General features: G+C 44.0%; 1 protein-coding gene across 2 annotated transcripts in view; it reads left to right on the top strand.

The window, feature by feature from the left end:
* Cacna2d3 (calcium voltage-gated channel auxiliary subunit alpha2delta 3) overlaps nucleotides 1–13,871 on the top strand; it is an 840,411-nt gene that overhangs the window by 393,031 nt on the left and 433,509 nt on the right. For both annotated transcript variants that reach the window (XM_057770101.1, XM_057770100.1), the window contains exons 7-9: nucleotides 533–593; nucleotides 682–832; nucleotides 11,738–11,812. In XM_057770101.1, the coding sequence (XP_057626084.1) occupies nucleotides 533–593; nucleotides 682–832; nucleotides 11,738–11,812 (287 nt within the window). The remainder of the gene's footprint in view (nucleotides 1–532; nucleotides 594–681; nucleotides 833–11,737; nucleotides 11,813–13,871) is intronic.

Raw genomic sequence — 13,871 nt, forward strand, 5'->3', positions numbered from 1 at the left:
TTTACAGAATAATTAGGGTCGTTTCATTTGAGCAGGGGAAGGCATGCCAAATGTCTGAGTTTTAAGACAGGAGCTGGGAGGAAAGAACTGTGAGGTGGAACCATCAGATCCCATGGTTTCTCCCCAGCCCAGGCAATAGACATGACCTCACTGGGGTCTGGGGATGGGGCCAGACACTGCCTAGAGACCTTTGAATGATGCCAGCAGCTTCAGCACCTTGCTGGGCTGTGAGAAATGGTCTTGGCTGTCTTTATCCAAAGCTGTGAAAGGAACTAGAGTCACATCCCATCTCCATGGACAGCATGTTGCTGAGGCTGTCTCCATTCACTGAAGCAGGAAGGGCTAAGGCCCTGTTTGCTGTAGGGCTGGCATCTGAGGGCGCTTTGTAGAGCTGAATGAATGGCCAATGAGGAGCTCCTGGGCTGTGATTTTCCACCCCATCTATTTGGTCAGCAAAGCAGAGCAGCCTTAAAATACTGCAGATAACCATTTGAAGTCTCAGGGTTTCTCAACACCCCCATTTTTCTTCTAGGGATTAAATGGGAACCAGATGAGAATGGCGTCATTGCCTTTGACTGCAGGAACAGGAAATGGTAGGCAGAGCTTAAACCTCTTAGTCAATTTTGAGAGAAAATATCAAGAGGCCACAATTCATGTTTACTTAATTTTCTGTCCACTTAGGTATATCCAGGCAGCAACTTCTCCAAAAGATGTTGTCATTTTAGTGGATGTCAGTGGAAGCATGAAGGGACTCCGCCTGACCATCGCCAAGCAAACAGTCTCCTCGATTCTGGACACTCTGGGCGACGATGACTTCTTCAACATCATCACAGTGAGTGTGCCTGTTCTGTGCTTTCTTTGCGCTTTGGGTCATTCACACTGTTGCTCTTGGATGTGCAGGTTCTGGGGACCAGAGGATGAAGGTTGATTATGGCCACATGCAATTCACTGAATCAGGGACAGTAGAGGGTCTTCTAGGGAGACTGCGAAAGCTATGGAATTCATTGCTTCTTTGAGATTAGCAAATAGCATCTCCAGCCTTTTTGGGGATTTTGGGGAAGAGATGTAGAAAAGATGTCCCATGGGCTGCCAGAATTTTTCATGTGATTTTGAACTTGAAACCAGGTCAATCCCATGTCCATGATGGTAACATCAGGAAGGTGAGATACTGAAAGATGGGGAGTAGTGTGCCCTTCATAGATACAACATCTTTCCTCCCCAACACTCTAGGAGGTAGGCCAGCTTGGGCATATTCTCCAAGGGAAGAGCCAAGAAAAAGCATCAGTGAAATGTCTGGGGTCCCAAGACATGGCAGGCCAGAGAACCTGCCATGGCTGGGCAGTGACACAGACATGAAGAGAGATGTATTCCATTGTAGTTATTTTGGTTCTTCACTGTTCTGTGATTGTCATCATGCACCTTAGGTCCCCTCCCTTTCAAAGACCTCCCTCTCTTTTCAAAGATTTCAGTCACAAGAAACTTTGCCCCTCTCTCATGATCAGCTACGCATTTGGATGTGGTGCACAGGTGTGCTTTGCCATATTCATCTCTTTGGGACATCCTATGTTCTCTGTCGCAAGTGACAGTGGAGGTAGTGTGGCAAGAAACGTGTAGTTTGGGCATTGGCGTTTGGCTGCGGTTCTGTGGTGTGTGCCTTACCATACCTTTGGATAGAGGGTGATGTCATCGAGTCCTGTGTTAGGGCGGCTGTCGGAAGACACAGATCACCAACTTCTGTTCTCTAGGTCAAGGTGCAAGTGCTTAAGTAGCAAGGGTGTTGCTTGGGTCCTCTTCCAACATTTTTGTGATGAGACCTCCAGATGCAAAGGCTTAACCGCAAAGCAAAGGAACTGACAGTAAAGCTGAGGCTTTAAGAAGCCATTGAGCTGTGCCAGCAAGGTGGTTCAGGAAGAAAAGGTGCTAGCTTCCCAGCCACGAGTTAATCCCCAGGACTCATAAACTAACAACACAACACCACCTGTTCTTTTCCATGTCACAAGCATGTGTGTGTGTGCATACTCGCATGTGTGTGTGTGTGCATACCCATGTACACACACATGCATCTGCCTAATAAGTGTAGTAAAAATTTAAAGCTCAGAAAAGCAACTGGAAAAGAAGGAAACTATTACCTTACGGGGTGCAGAAGTTGATTACCGTGTATGCCCAGTCCCTTGGTCAAGGCCTGACAAACAGCAGGAGTTTAAGGGCTGAATAATACCGTCTACATCAGTGCTTCTCAACCTGTGGGTCTCGACTCCTTTGGGAATCCAATGATCCTTTCACAGGGGTCCCCAAACCACAGGAAAACACAGGTATCATCTGCACTAGGATTCATACCAGTCGCAAAATTACAGTTATGAAGTACCAGCGAAAATAATTCTATGGTTGGGGGTCACCACAGCATGAGGAACTGTATCAAAGGGTGGCAGCATTAGGAAGGATCAGAACCACTAGTCTCTAGAGTACCCACTGTGTGAAGCCCACACCCAGAGAACCTCAGTAACTCACTGCGTTGACCTTTCACCTCAGCCTGTGCACCTGACGTGAAGGCAGAGGCACAGAGCAGCATACATCACTGTCTCAAACTGGCAGTCGGAAGGAGGCTCACAGCGAAGCCTTGCTGACTTGCCTGCTCTAGCTCTCTTGTGCAGAAGTGGAGAGAATACGACTCATCCCTTTGGCCATCTCACTGTGCAGACCTTGAAGTCAGGGCCTTGCGCTTTGCAAGGAGGTTTCAGATCATGAGTACATTGGCTTTCTAATCAGGATTTCCCCTAGTTGCCAGCCTCCACGTGACTATGCAAATGTGGTCGGAGACTCACATATCCTGGAGCATTTACAGATAAGTCGCAGCAAATTTGAGACTATCTCTCCTATTAATCTTTAATTATGTCTCGCAGAAGTATCAGAAATCCACAGAAGAAGAGGAGCTAACTAATTACATCCTACGTCCTTTATCTGTCAGAATTTATTGTTCAGTTAACACGGCCAATCACGTGGAATAATCTGTGTAAGTTCATTAAGATATCCAGCGTCAACTCAATAATGAGGAGAGGGTGATTAAGTTAATTAAAAGGAGACAGCCAGCTATTATGGAATAGTTGAGGGAAAATATTTTTTCTTTACCCTGAATCATCTCCTTATAGAATAAATCCCATTGGCAGTTAATATTAGCCATCGCCTTGAATCTGTCCCTAGTTTCCAGCATGTTAAGACTATATGCAGTTATTGTGATGATGAAGATCTCTGGATATCTTTACTTGACCCCTTATGATCGTGATCTCCTTGTGTGTGTGAGTGAATGGATGGGATATAGTAGTGAATTCACATAGGAAGGCAATGAATTAATCCTAACTTTCTATAGTGATTGCCATTGAATGAACAAAACCTGTAAATTTCTTTGAACAATTCAGATTGTTCATTCTTCTTCCATCTGATACAATTATTTCAATTTTGTCTATATATCCATCCACATACTTCAAAATTATATTACATTTTAGTATGTGTATATCTTTGGATGTCAGAGGGCAGCCTTCAGGAATCTTCTTTCCTTTTAGCCTCTGGGTCCTGGGGACTGAACTCAGTCTGTAAGCTTAGCAGCAAGTGCCACTGAGCTGTCCAACTGATCTAAAGCTATATAATATTTTCACAAATAGAATCATATTCTACAGATTACCTACTAATTCGTCTCTATGTCTGATTTTAATTAAATGTATTTGTCACATATAGTTGACATTAGAAGTTTGCCCAAGCCTCTTGCTGGCTATAGATGTATGGCTATTGTACTGTGAGGACCTCTCATCTATTTGAGCATGCTCCAGCGGATGAGCTAGCTTTCCATGACCTGGACCGCACTGAAGATACTGTGTGCATGCTTGCAAGGTGAGGCGTGCATTTGATTGATAATATATACATGAAATTGCTACACCAGCGAGTATTGAATTAGTCCTACTACAGTATCCACCAAGTAGCGTGTAAGTTCGCATCTTCTGGATGGCTGGAGGCCAGAGCTGCAGATTCAGAGGGGGTCAGCTGTCACTTGCATTCCCTTGAGTTGTATCTTCTGGTACTCAGTGCATCACACACTAGTTTTGCTTTAGGGACTCTTATTTCCCTGCAGCATTTCCTTCTGCTCCCACCTTGCATAGTGTCTCCAGAGTACGGTGTGGCTTTTTCCCAAGTCTTTTTAGAATGCCTACTGGTTTGAACTAGTGGCGACAGGTGCATACATGAAGGTGGTTGCCCGTCTATGCAAAATGCCCTGCCCGTGTGAGTGCATGGTTCTTGCAGAATTCTGCTGCCTGAGAGGACATTCCTATAGCAGCCTTTGCTGTATGGCCAGCCGCCTTTTCCTCACCAGGTAGATGCTTGAGGAAGCATCTTAGAGAGAGAAAGTCAAGAACACACTCTTTACTTTCAGTCCTGGAAGTCTTCGTGCACTGTAGGGTTTTGTTTAGTCAAATCTAATTTATCCTTGTCTTTGATTTCAGTGTCATAATGCAGGAAGGCAGGGGACATTCAAATAGTAGGAAAGATATTTCATGGCCATTTGAATGATTACATTTCATTAAATTCATTGTCAAGTATGTCTTATGTATTATATTGAAAAACTCATGATCTGGGTTTTTCCAGAGAATAAATATGAATGGGTGAACACTTTTATCTTTGATGGGCAGGATATTGAAAAATCTACCTAGAGCTAATGAATTAGCTGCTGGAATTTAGAAAGAACAGGGGAAATAGAGGGGTTTGTGCAGTTGGCGTTAGAATTTGAGGTTAAATTATGACACGAAAAGAGCATATATTTCCTCATTGACTTGGAAGTCTTCCTCCAAGCCATGCATTAAATGAACAGCATTATCATAAAAATGAGGGTGTTAATTCCATCTGCTACTGGAAGTTGAGAAATGGATTTTACAGAAGCCTAGGTCAGGCATTAAGTGAACACTACATTAACTGGGCCGGCATTGTGAAATCAATTTAAAGGCCTCCTGCAGTTCAGGACTGTGCAAATGGTATGGAGGAGACTCATTTGCGAGTTCATCCTAGATAATTCTGGTGCTCTGTAATTCACCGTTGTTGTTGTTGTTGTTTTTCTGAGAACTAATTCTTCCACACTCTTTTCCTGTGCTCACTATCATGAGGCCTGGGTTGGTGTTCACTTTCTTTGCTGGTTAGTGCTGGACTGCTAATTTCAGCCAGTTGTTTTTCTAATTTCAGAAGATACTTTGGTAAGCTGGAAGATGCCTTGCCTTGGTGAAAATATTGTGGTTTCCTCTGCTTCCTTCCATGCTTCCTCCATTGTCATCCTAAAGGTTATTTAATTTGAGATACAGCCGCGAGACTATTAACTTATTTAATTGAGTCTGTTTTGTATCAGCTTCCTAAAATGGAGCAATGAGGCTTCCTCCACTGTTTCCATGAGCAAGCCAGCTTATGGACTTTTAATATTATGGGCTGTTGGTAGAACTCCAGAGTCTCTAGGACATACCTACTTATTCCTTTATGGCTAGCTTATCAAGCTGTTGTTTGGAAATGGATAGAGATTCTGTTTTTTAGTTTTAAACTTCAGTTTTTCCTTGTGTCATCAGTGAGTTTCTCTGCACTCTTGCTTTTTTGCCCTTTTATTATTGTGGTCAGTAGGTCTAATAAACATGGCTGTGTGCTCGGTGTTAGGTGCTAGGCTGCTGTAGAGAGAGAGAGAGAGAAAGAGAGAGAGAGAGAGAGAGAGAGAGAGAGAGAGAGAGAGAGAGAGAGAGAGAAAGAGAGAGAGAAAGACAGACAGACTCACAACCTGAAAATGGTGCTTGCCTTCTCAGTAAACTCCTTCCCCCTACCATCCCTGAACCAACCTGTGACTTAGGCCTACTGTCTATATCCTTCAAATGCCGGCCTAGTCATCACCTTCTAAGACGTTGTCTCCAAATCTCCCATGGTTTGCATGTTCTAGCCCTGTCCTTGGCAGGCTCTCTCCCACAAGATGCTGGCCTCATTGTACCATGAGTGCCTGTTCCTGGGCTTCCCCACCAGACAGTTACACACAGAATCTTGGGGATCATGAAGCACTGACCAGCCCTCAGGCTGTGCTGTGCACAAGTAGACAGATGGTATGATTCCTATTACATGGCCATCTCCTTATTCTCAGCTTCTCCCCAGAGTGTTCTGGTCCTTCAAGGACTGAGGTTAAAGCTTGACCTTCCTAATAGCCTTCTTTCTGAAAATTGTGCTGTGCCCATGGATGAGGAGAGATGGGAAATGTTTACAGCGACTGAGCACAAGGACGACATGGTGATATGCTTGTTGCTACTTGGCCTCGCATATGATGGTTGATTGAGAGAGGGACATAGTCCTTCAACAAGAGATTGGAGTGTTAAGGTATAGTCTTCTGAAGATCATGGCAGCCTGGTTTGGGTTCAGAGGAACCCCTTCATTGTTAGAGATAAGCACTTTTATCATGAAAAAGAAAAGCAGAGATACGAGTATGTTCACTTATAATAGAAAGGTGCTGATGGTCATGAACACACTGAGCCAGTGCTCACATGTCTGGCATGGAGTAGACTAAAAGCTAATGTTCAGTGAGCAAACAGAGGAATGAAGAGTTCTGTGGTAGACACCTTCCTGGGATGGATCTGGCAATGCCTCATCTCCTAGTTTGCTAGAGACCTGGGTCCCTGTGAGAGCTCAGAGTGTGGTGTAGAGTCTGAAGTAGAACCCCAGGTTTCTGTCTCTGGCATTTAGTTGTTCATTTGTGCTCAGTGAAGCAGCAGTTTGTCTCCCACAAATGTATATACGATGTTCTTCAGAGGAAACAAGAGGTCATGGCCCCTGCTCCCAAGAGCGGTCCTGTCCTACTCCCAGCTCCTCTCCATTTGTCCTACCCCATCTGTCAGTCTGTCACTGTGTCTACTGTCTACATGCTGCATTTCCATACCTCCCTCCTTCCTCTTCTCTACACTGAGCATGCATGTTTGGTGGCCTGCCTCTTCTTCCTTCATGCCCGGACCTTGACCATGCTCATTTGTCATCACAGTGCATCTCCGGCAGGGACAGTGACTCCATATTTCTCCAAACCCTGTGGCTCATGGAGATGCAAAGCCTTGGCCAAGTGAACCAGCTTGTATGTAGCAAAACCAGGGACTATTTGTGTGAACCCCAAAAGAAAGATGACCACATCTTCAATATAAACTGATGTGACCATCTAGCGCTATTGATTCAAAAAGCAGAAATCCAGGGAATACTGGAGTTGAGAAAACAGCTCAGTCAGTAGAGTGCTTGTTGTTCAAGTATAAAGATCTGATTTTAGGTCTCCAAGATGTGAAACCTAGGCACATAACTTCCAAGTGTCTGTAACGTTGGTGCTACTGGAGGGGGGGAGAGAGACAGACAGATCCCTTGAGTTCATTGGCCAGCCAGTCTAGCCAATTAACAATCTCCAACTTCAGTAAGAGACTCTGTCTCAATTAATAAGGTGAATAGTGATAGAGAAAGATACCTAATTTCGACTTCTGGCCTCTGCATGCATGCACACATATGTGCCCACATACACACATGTACACCTCCACAAGAACATATCCATATACATTCCTTACACGTACATACATACAGAATAAAAACAGCAAAGACATCCAGGGAGCATCTGTAAACATGCACCAGCTGAAAGGTGTCCAAATGGGTAGCCACTGGAACTTAAGAAATGCATCCATGTGCAGGGCACCCTTTGTAGTCGGTCCCTTGGGAGTTTGGGGAGCTTGTGTGGCCAGTGGGCCTTCTTGATTCAGCTGCTAGACTTGTACCACGTCTCTCTACACATGGCCACCTCCGCTCCCCACAGTGATACAGTCCAGATTGCTGGGTCAGCTCAGTGCTGATATTGTCAGGGGAAATTAAGAAACTGCAAGCTTGGATGCTGCCACTAACAAGCTGGCTGGGGTTCAGCAGAGCAGATTCCTCTGCTCTGGGTGTGCAGAGAGAGTGAGCCTGGTTCTCATTACTGCGCATGTACCTCCATGATGAGGACAAAGTTTTCTGTCTTCTTTGCTTTCAAGCCCCTCCTGAACCTCTCCCCCAGCCTGTGCTAGGTGCAGTATTAGAAAAGAGCATTCACTGAGATATGTCACCTCCCTACATGTCCACAGGTTCACTTTAGAGGTTACCATACACTGGGTAGGTATGAAGACAAGGGGTCAGCGAGGCTTAGCCCCATGGTGTACAAGCAGCACAGAACTTGGTGCCAGATGTCCTAGTGATAATTTTGGACTCTACAACTTTGAGAGTGTGTGTTAGGAAGAGTGTTGGTGAAACTTTTTTAAATTACCTGGAAAATACAGGCATAAGAGCAAGAACAAGGGTGGGAAGATGTCTCAATGGGTAACATGCTTGTCCTGCAAGCCCCAGGACCTGAGCACAGATTCCCAGAATCCATGTAAAGCCAGCCATGGCAGCACACATCTGTTTTTCCAGTACTCCTGTGGAAAGATGGACGGTACCAGAGAATCTCCACAAATTCCTGGGCCAGCTAGCATGGCGTGTGCAGTGGTGAGTGACAGGATCTCAGTATACATAAAATAGTAAAGACCAACATGTAAGGTTGTTGTCTGATATCTACATATGACTATGAAATGCATGTGTACCTGTACCAACACACACACACACACACACACACACACACACACGTTATATATACATTATTTTAAAAAGCAAGAACCAAACTGGGACCTGAAGAGGGACTGAGTTGCAGAATAGCTGAATAGAGGTTCAAAGGTTGCCTCGATGGGTATGCATCTAATAACATGATGGAAGGACCCAGTGGGAGAGCAGATGAAGTCTTGGTCCTGTGGCCCAGTGGGCATCAGTGGTAGACCCATGCTGACCCCATCTTCTTGTTTTCTCTTCCTTTGCCTGTGCTTTTTGTGTCACCTCATGGTTGTGAAGTTGCCCCTGGACAATGGCACCCCAACAAGGAAGGAAGGGATAGGTAAACATGGGTGAATTTTCTTTCAAGAACAAGAGAAAGGTAGAGGAAAATACACTAAAAACTTCCTATTTGTCCCATTGGAAGCTCATGATTCACTAACCCTGGCAGCAAATAGGCTCTGGAAGCAAGCATCTAGTAGAGCATCTAGTAGAGTATCTAGTAGAGCATCATCTAGTAGAGCACCATCTAGTAGAGCATCATCTAGTAGAGCATCATCTAGTAGAGCATCATCTAGTAGAGCATCATCTAGTAGAGCATATAGTAGAGCATCTAGTAGAGCATCTAGTAGAGAATCATCTAGTTGAGCATCTAGTAGAGCATCTAGTATAGAATCATCTAGTTGAGCAACTAGTAGAATATCTAGTAGAGCATCATCTAGTAGAGCATCATCTAGTAGAGCATCTAGTATAGAATCATCTAGTTGAGCAACTAGTAGAGCATCTAATAGAGCATCATCTAGTAGAGCATCTAGTATAGAATCATCTAGTAGAGCATCTAGTATAGCATCTAGTAGAGCATCATCTAGTAGAGCATCTAGTATAGAATCATCTAGTAGAGTATCTAGTAGAGCATCTAGTAGAGCATCGCTGATTACCTGTGATTAGCTAAGACCACTTACACAGCAAGGATATTGTTGTGTAAGGGAGGTAAGGGAGAAGGGAATGGCTGCCTCTCCAGCAGTCACTTTCCTCCAAAGTGCAGAAGAATTGTGGAGATGCCCTTATGTTGACCTGTGTAGATCCTTCCTGAATCCAGAGGTGACTTCCCATCTGGGAATGAAATGTCACACCCTGTTCCTCAGCAACTAACTTCAGCATAGCAAACATCTATTTTTTAAAAGTTTTCTATTTAACATAACAAAACTATGCACAATCTACACACAGCTCTAAGAATCATTTAAAAATGAACACATTTGGTTAGTATAGCTGACCATTTCCAGAAATAGAACATTGCCACAAACCCCCAGAAATCTAGCAGAACCAGTCTCTCTCACTACCCTCTTTAACAAAAACATCCACTACCCCGAGAAGAGCTGTCGGGCAAAGAAAAATAGGTCCTTGGTTAGATCCCCACACTTGGTGGTAGGGAGTGGGGATGAGGCAGACCCACATTTTCTCAGTACTTCAGAGGACAAATGAAAATTTCCAGATGTATTTGCAAGGCCTAATGGGGCAAAGGTGAGCCTGGTGGGAAGTGAAGGGGCCTTGGGGTGCAGAGGATGTTGAAATTCTCAAACAAAGTGGCTACGAGGTCAGACGTCTGGACGTGAGCCTGGACACTGCTCCCTATTTAGTCACTGAGGTCACTGATGTCTTTGGCAGCTTGATTTCCCCAGGCTCCCTGTCTAGGAGGATGAACACAGAAGTACTTGAGGCTGAGTCAAACTACAAATGAAGCTTATCTTGGATTTGAATGAAGGGAGGGCTCTGGAACAGTTAACTGCCTGGTGCAGCACCACCCTGCCCCACCCCTTAGGCAGCTTCTCTGTGTGCTGTGCTGCTGTGTCCACTCTCTGTTCTAGCAGCTGCAGGTAGAGCCCTGCCAGTATCCAGAGGGAGTGTCCCACGCTAGCTGGTTTTTCACTCTGTGATTTCCTTGGTCTTCCCTTGGTGCTTGCTGATCTCAGTCTTAAAAGTCACATCCTCAGCCAGATTTTGTTCTAGAGTGCATGTGAGAGATGCTTCTAGTCTCTTCTTCCCTCGGCAGCTCTGGTTTCATTTGGCTGTTAAATTGGAAATGCCATAGGGCATTTACCGTTGAAATGGATTAGGGCACCCACTGTGGGTTTAGTTCACGGCAACAATATGTGTGCCTCACAGTTGGTCTTGGTCAATCACAGTATCAGGTGATCGGGGGGACAGCTAAGGATGGGGTTTCCCAGTGAGCTGGGGGCTCCTGCTGAAGGAAACTAGACATTATATAGAGTATACAGGAAAGAACGTTGACTGGGTTCTTCTCCTGTACCTGAGGCTCCTTCCCAGTGGGTGTGGGACTGAGCCAACCCAGAGGATGAGCCTGGGTCAGCCAGGAAAAGCAGCAGCTAGGCAGAGGAGCTCTTGGTATGGTTCTCAGTGGTGGAGGTCTAAGGAAAGGATGAGACCTGTGAGGGATGATCAGAGAAGACTGGCTGACAGAGAATGCCTTCGCTGTGGGCTGATGAAGACACTTGAGTGTTCAGCCAATTCAAATGTCGAAAACCCATCAAAGCCCTTGGAAGGGTCATGCGCAGAGGGCAAAAATTAAGGGTCACATTCTGGATTGCTGGGGACCCAAAGTGTTGGGGAAGACACGTATTGGAAAAAGTCATATAGATGGTATCACTATATAACAGGAATATCGCCAACACTCCCCTACACACAGACACCCCTTTCCAGGGTAACTGAGACCATCAAAACCACTCCTGTCCTCCATTATATCCCCTCCTGTGTGTGACCAACACAGGTATCTCTTAGTTCTGTGAGGCTGAGGCTAGAGCTGAACCTGTACCACACGATCTATCTGCTCCATCATGCCTGTACAACTGCTGTCTGCCCAGTCACTGTTGAAGGATGAACGGTTAGCAGTAGGAGCCATACTGGGCTCTAGCATGGACTCTTCAGATTCCTCTCAAACAAGTTTGTCTTTAGCACTTGGTTGTCTGAGTGACTGGAGCCTGTGGTGATGCTGACGACTTCCTGTATGACCATGTACCCTTTGACTGTTAACTAGGACCCTTTGGGCTCTTCATTCATTTTTTTTCTTGGTTGTTTCTACCCTTTGCAGTATAATGAGGAGCTGCACTACGTGGAACCTTGTCTGAATGGAACCCTGGTGCAAGCGGACAGGACCAACAAGGAGGTAGGAGCTACCACTGGGCAGGAACACCGGGATCTGGGCATACCCCGTCTCTGTTTTGGGGATTATTCATAGTTGTTTTATCTAATTTATTATCACTGTGGCCATTGCAGTGTACTCCAGGTTGTAGAATGTTTACTAAGAAGCACATATAAAATCATGAAAGTAAAATAATTATACTTCAATCAGCTGCCTGCTACTTTTGAATCTATTGGCTTTGTTTTCCTCGCGCCAGAAGAAGATCTTGTACGTGCTCAATGTCTCTGTTGGTACCACAGGGAGAATATGGTTTTTAATGAGATCTCGAGAAAAAAATGAATCCACTTCTTATTTCTCTTTTCTCACTTGGTATGATGTATCAACGCATCATTGCGGTATCCTTTGGGATAATGTGTAAGCTTCACAAGAGAGGGCTGGTCTATGGACTGCCATATCCTAAATGTTTCAAGAGGGGCTCATCCCATAAGTATTATGGAATACAATGAGGATGTGTTGAAGGAAAACCTTGGGAAACGTGATGGAGGCTCTATTCAATTTTGAGTTCTCTAAAATTTCCTATAGCAGATTTCTATGATGCCCTATCATTTCCCCTTGGGAAAAATAAAAATAGTAGCAGCAACCAAGCTTCCTGGAAACTCCAGTACCTTCTGGTGACAAGACCACCAAGAGCTTTGTCACAGCACACCTGCCCTACTCCAGCCAAGCTGAAAGTCATTCCTTCTCTTAAATTAAAAAAAAAAACAAACCAGATTAACAGGATCTAGAGACACATAAAAATACATAATGTCCAGAATACAAAAACAAAAAAAAAAAAATCAACAACAGACAAACAAAAATCCAAGCAAATCCCCATGTCATTTCAAGAACCAAAAAGTCACAACATGGATGAGAGATGATCAGTAGAAGCATGTGGTGGCACAATTCAAATGTTGGAATTGCAAAGATGCTTCTACTAACAATCGGAAATTCTCCTGGAAGAAGTTAGAATATCTACGCAAAGAAGAAAAGCTGTGGCATAGAACCCCCTGGATCTAGGGAGAGAAATGTGCAATCACAGGCCAAAGATGAGAAGATATGCTAGCCTAGCATTTGACTGGAAAAAAGCATTTGACAAAACCCAAGACCCATTCAAGTTTTTTTTTTTTAAATAATGCCTTAGTAAAGTGAGATGAACTATAATTTTGTCGTGTTTAAAAGGCTATTCATAAAAACCTCAGCTAACAATGACCTTGGTGAAAGTTTGACAGTTTGACTTTGTTTAAAGCTATATTTGATATGCAGAGTTGTTTTGTCTTCATGTATTTCTGCACACCACATGAGTGTCTTGAGGCCCACAGAGGCCAGAAGAGGACATCAAATCCCCTGGAGAAAGAGTTATAAATGGTATTAAGTACCTTGTAGGTGCTGGGAACTGAATCCAGGTCTTCTAAAAAAGCAGCCAGTGCATACAATTTCCAGAACTGAAGATAAAGTTGAAAAACCATTGTGTACTTTATAATTTCAGTACTGGGGTACCAGAAACAGGCAGAGCCCTGGGACTCATTGACCACACAACCTAACTTACTTTGTAAGTTTCAGACCAAGAAATCACTTAGTCTCCCACACCACTCTCTCTCTCTCAAAAGAAAGAAAAAAGAAAGAGAGAGAGGGAGGAAGGAAGGAATAAAAGAAGGAAGAAGTAAGAAGGAGAGAAAGAAAAAAGTGAACAGTACTTGAGGAATGATGACTAAGGCATATTCCTTAATATAAATGGACTCAACTCACCTATAAAAAGACATAGATACACTAAAACAGAATCCATCCTTTGGGGCATACAAGAAACACACCTCAACCTCAAAGACAGACATTGCCTCAAAGTAAAGGATGGAGAAAAATTTTTCCGATCAAATGATCCTAAGAAACAAACCGTTGTAGCTATCCTAATATCTAACAAAATAGACTTCAAAATAAAAATCAGTCAAAAAAGACAAAGAAGGACATTTTATATTTGTCACAGGAAAAATCTATCAAGAAGAAATCTCAATACTTAACATCTATACCCCAAATACCAGGACACCCTCAT

Source organism: Chionomys nivalis, chromosome 5, assembly GCF_950005125.1.
Source record: "Chionomys nivalis chromosome 5, mChiNiv1.1, whole genome shotgun sequence".
Taxonomy (NCBI): domain Eukaryota; kingdom Metazoa; phylum Chordata; class Mammalia; order Rodentia; family Cricetidae; genus Chionomys; species Chionomys nivalis.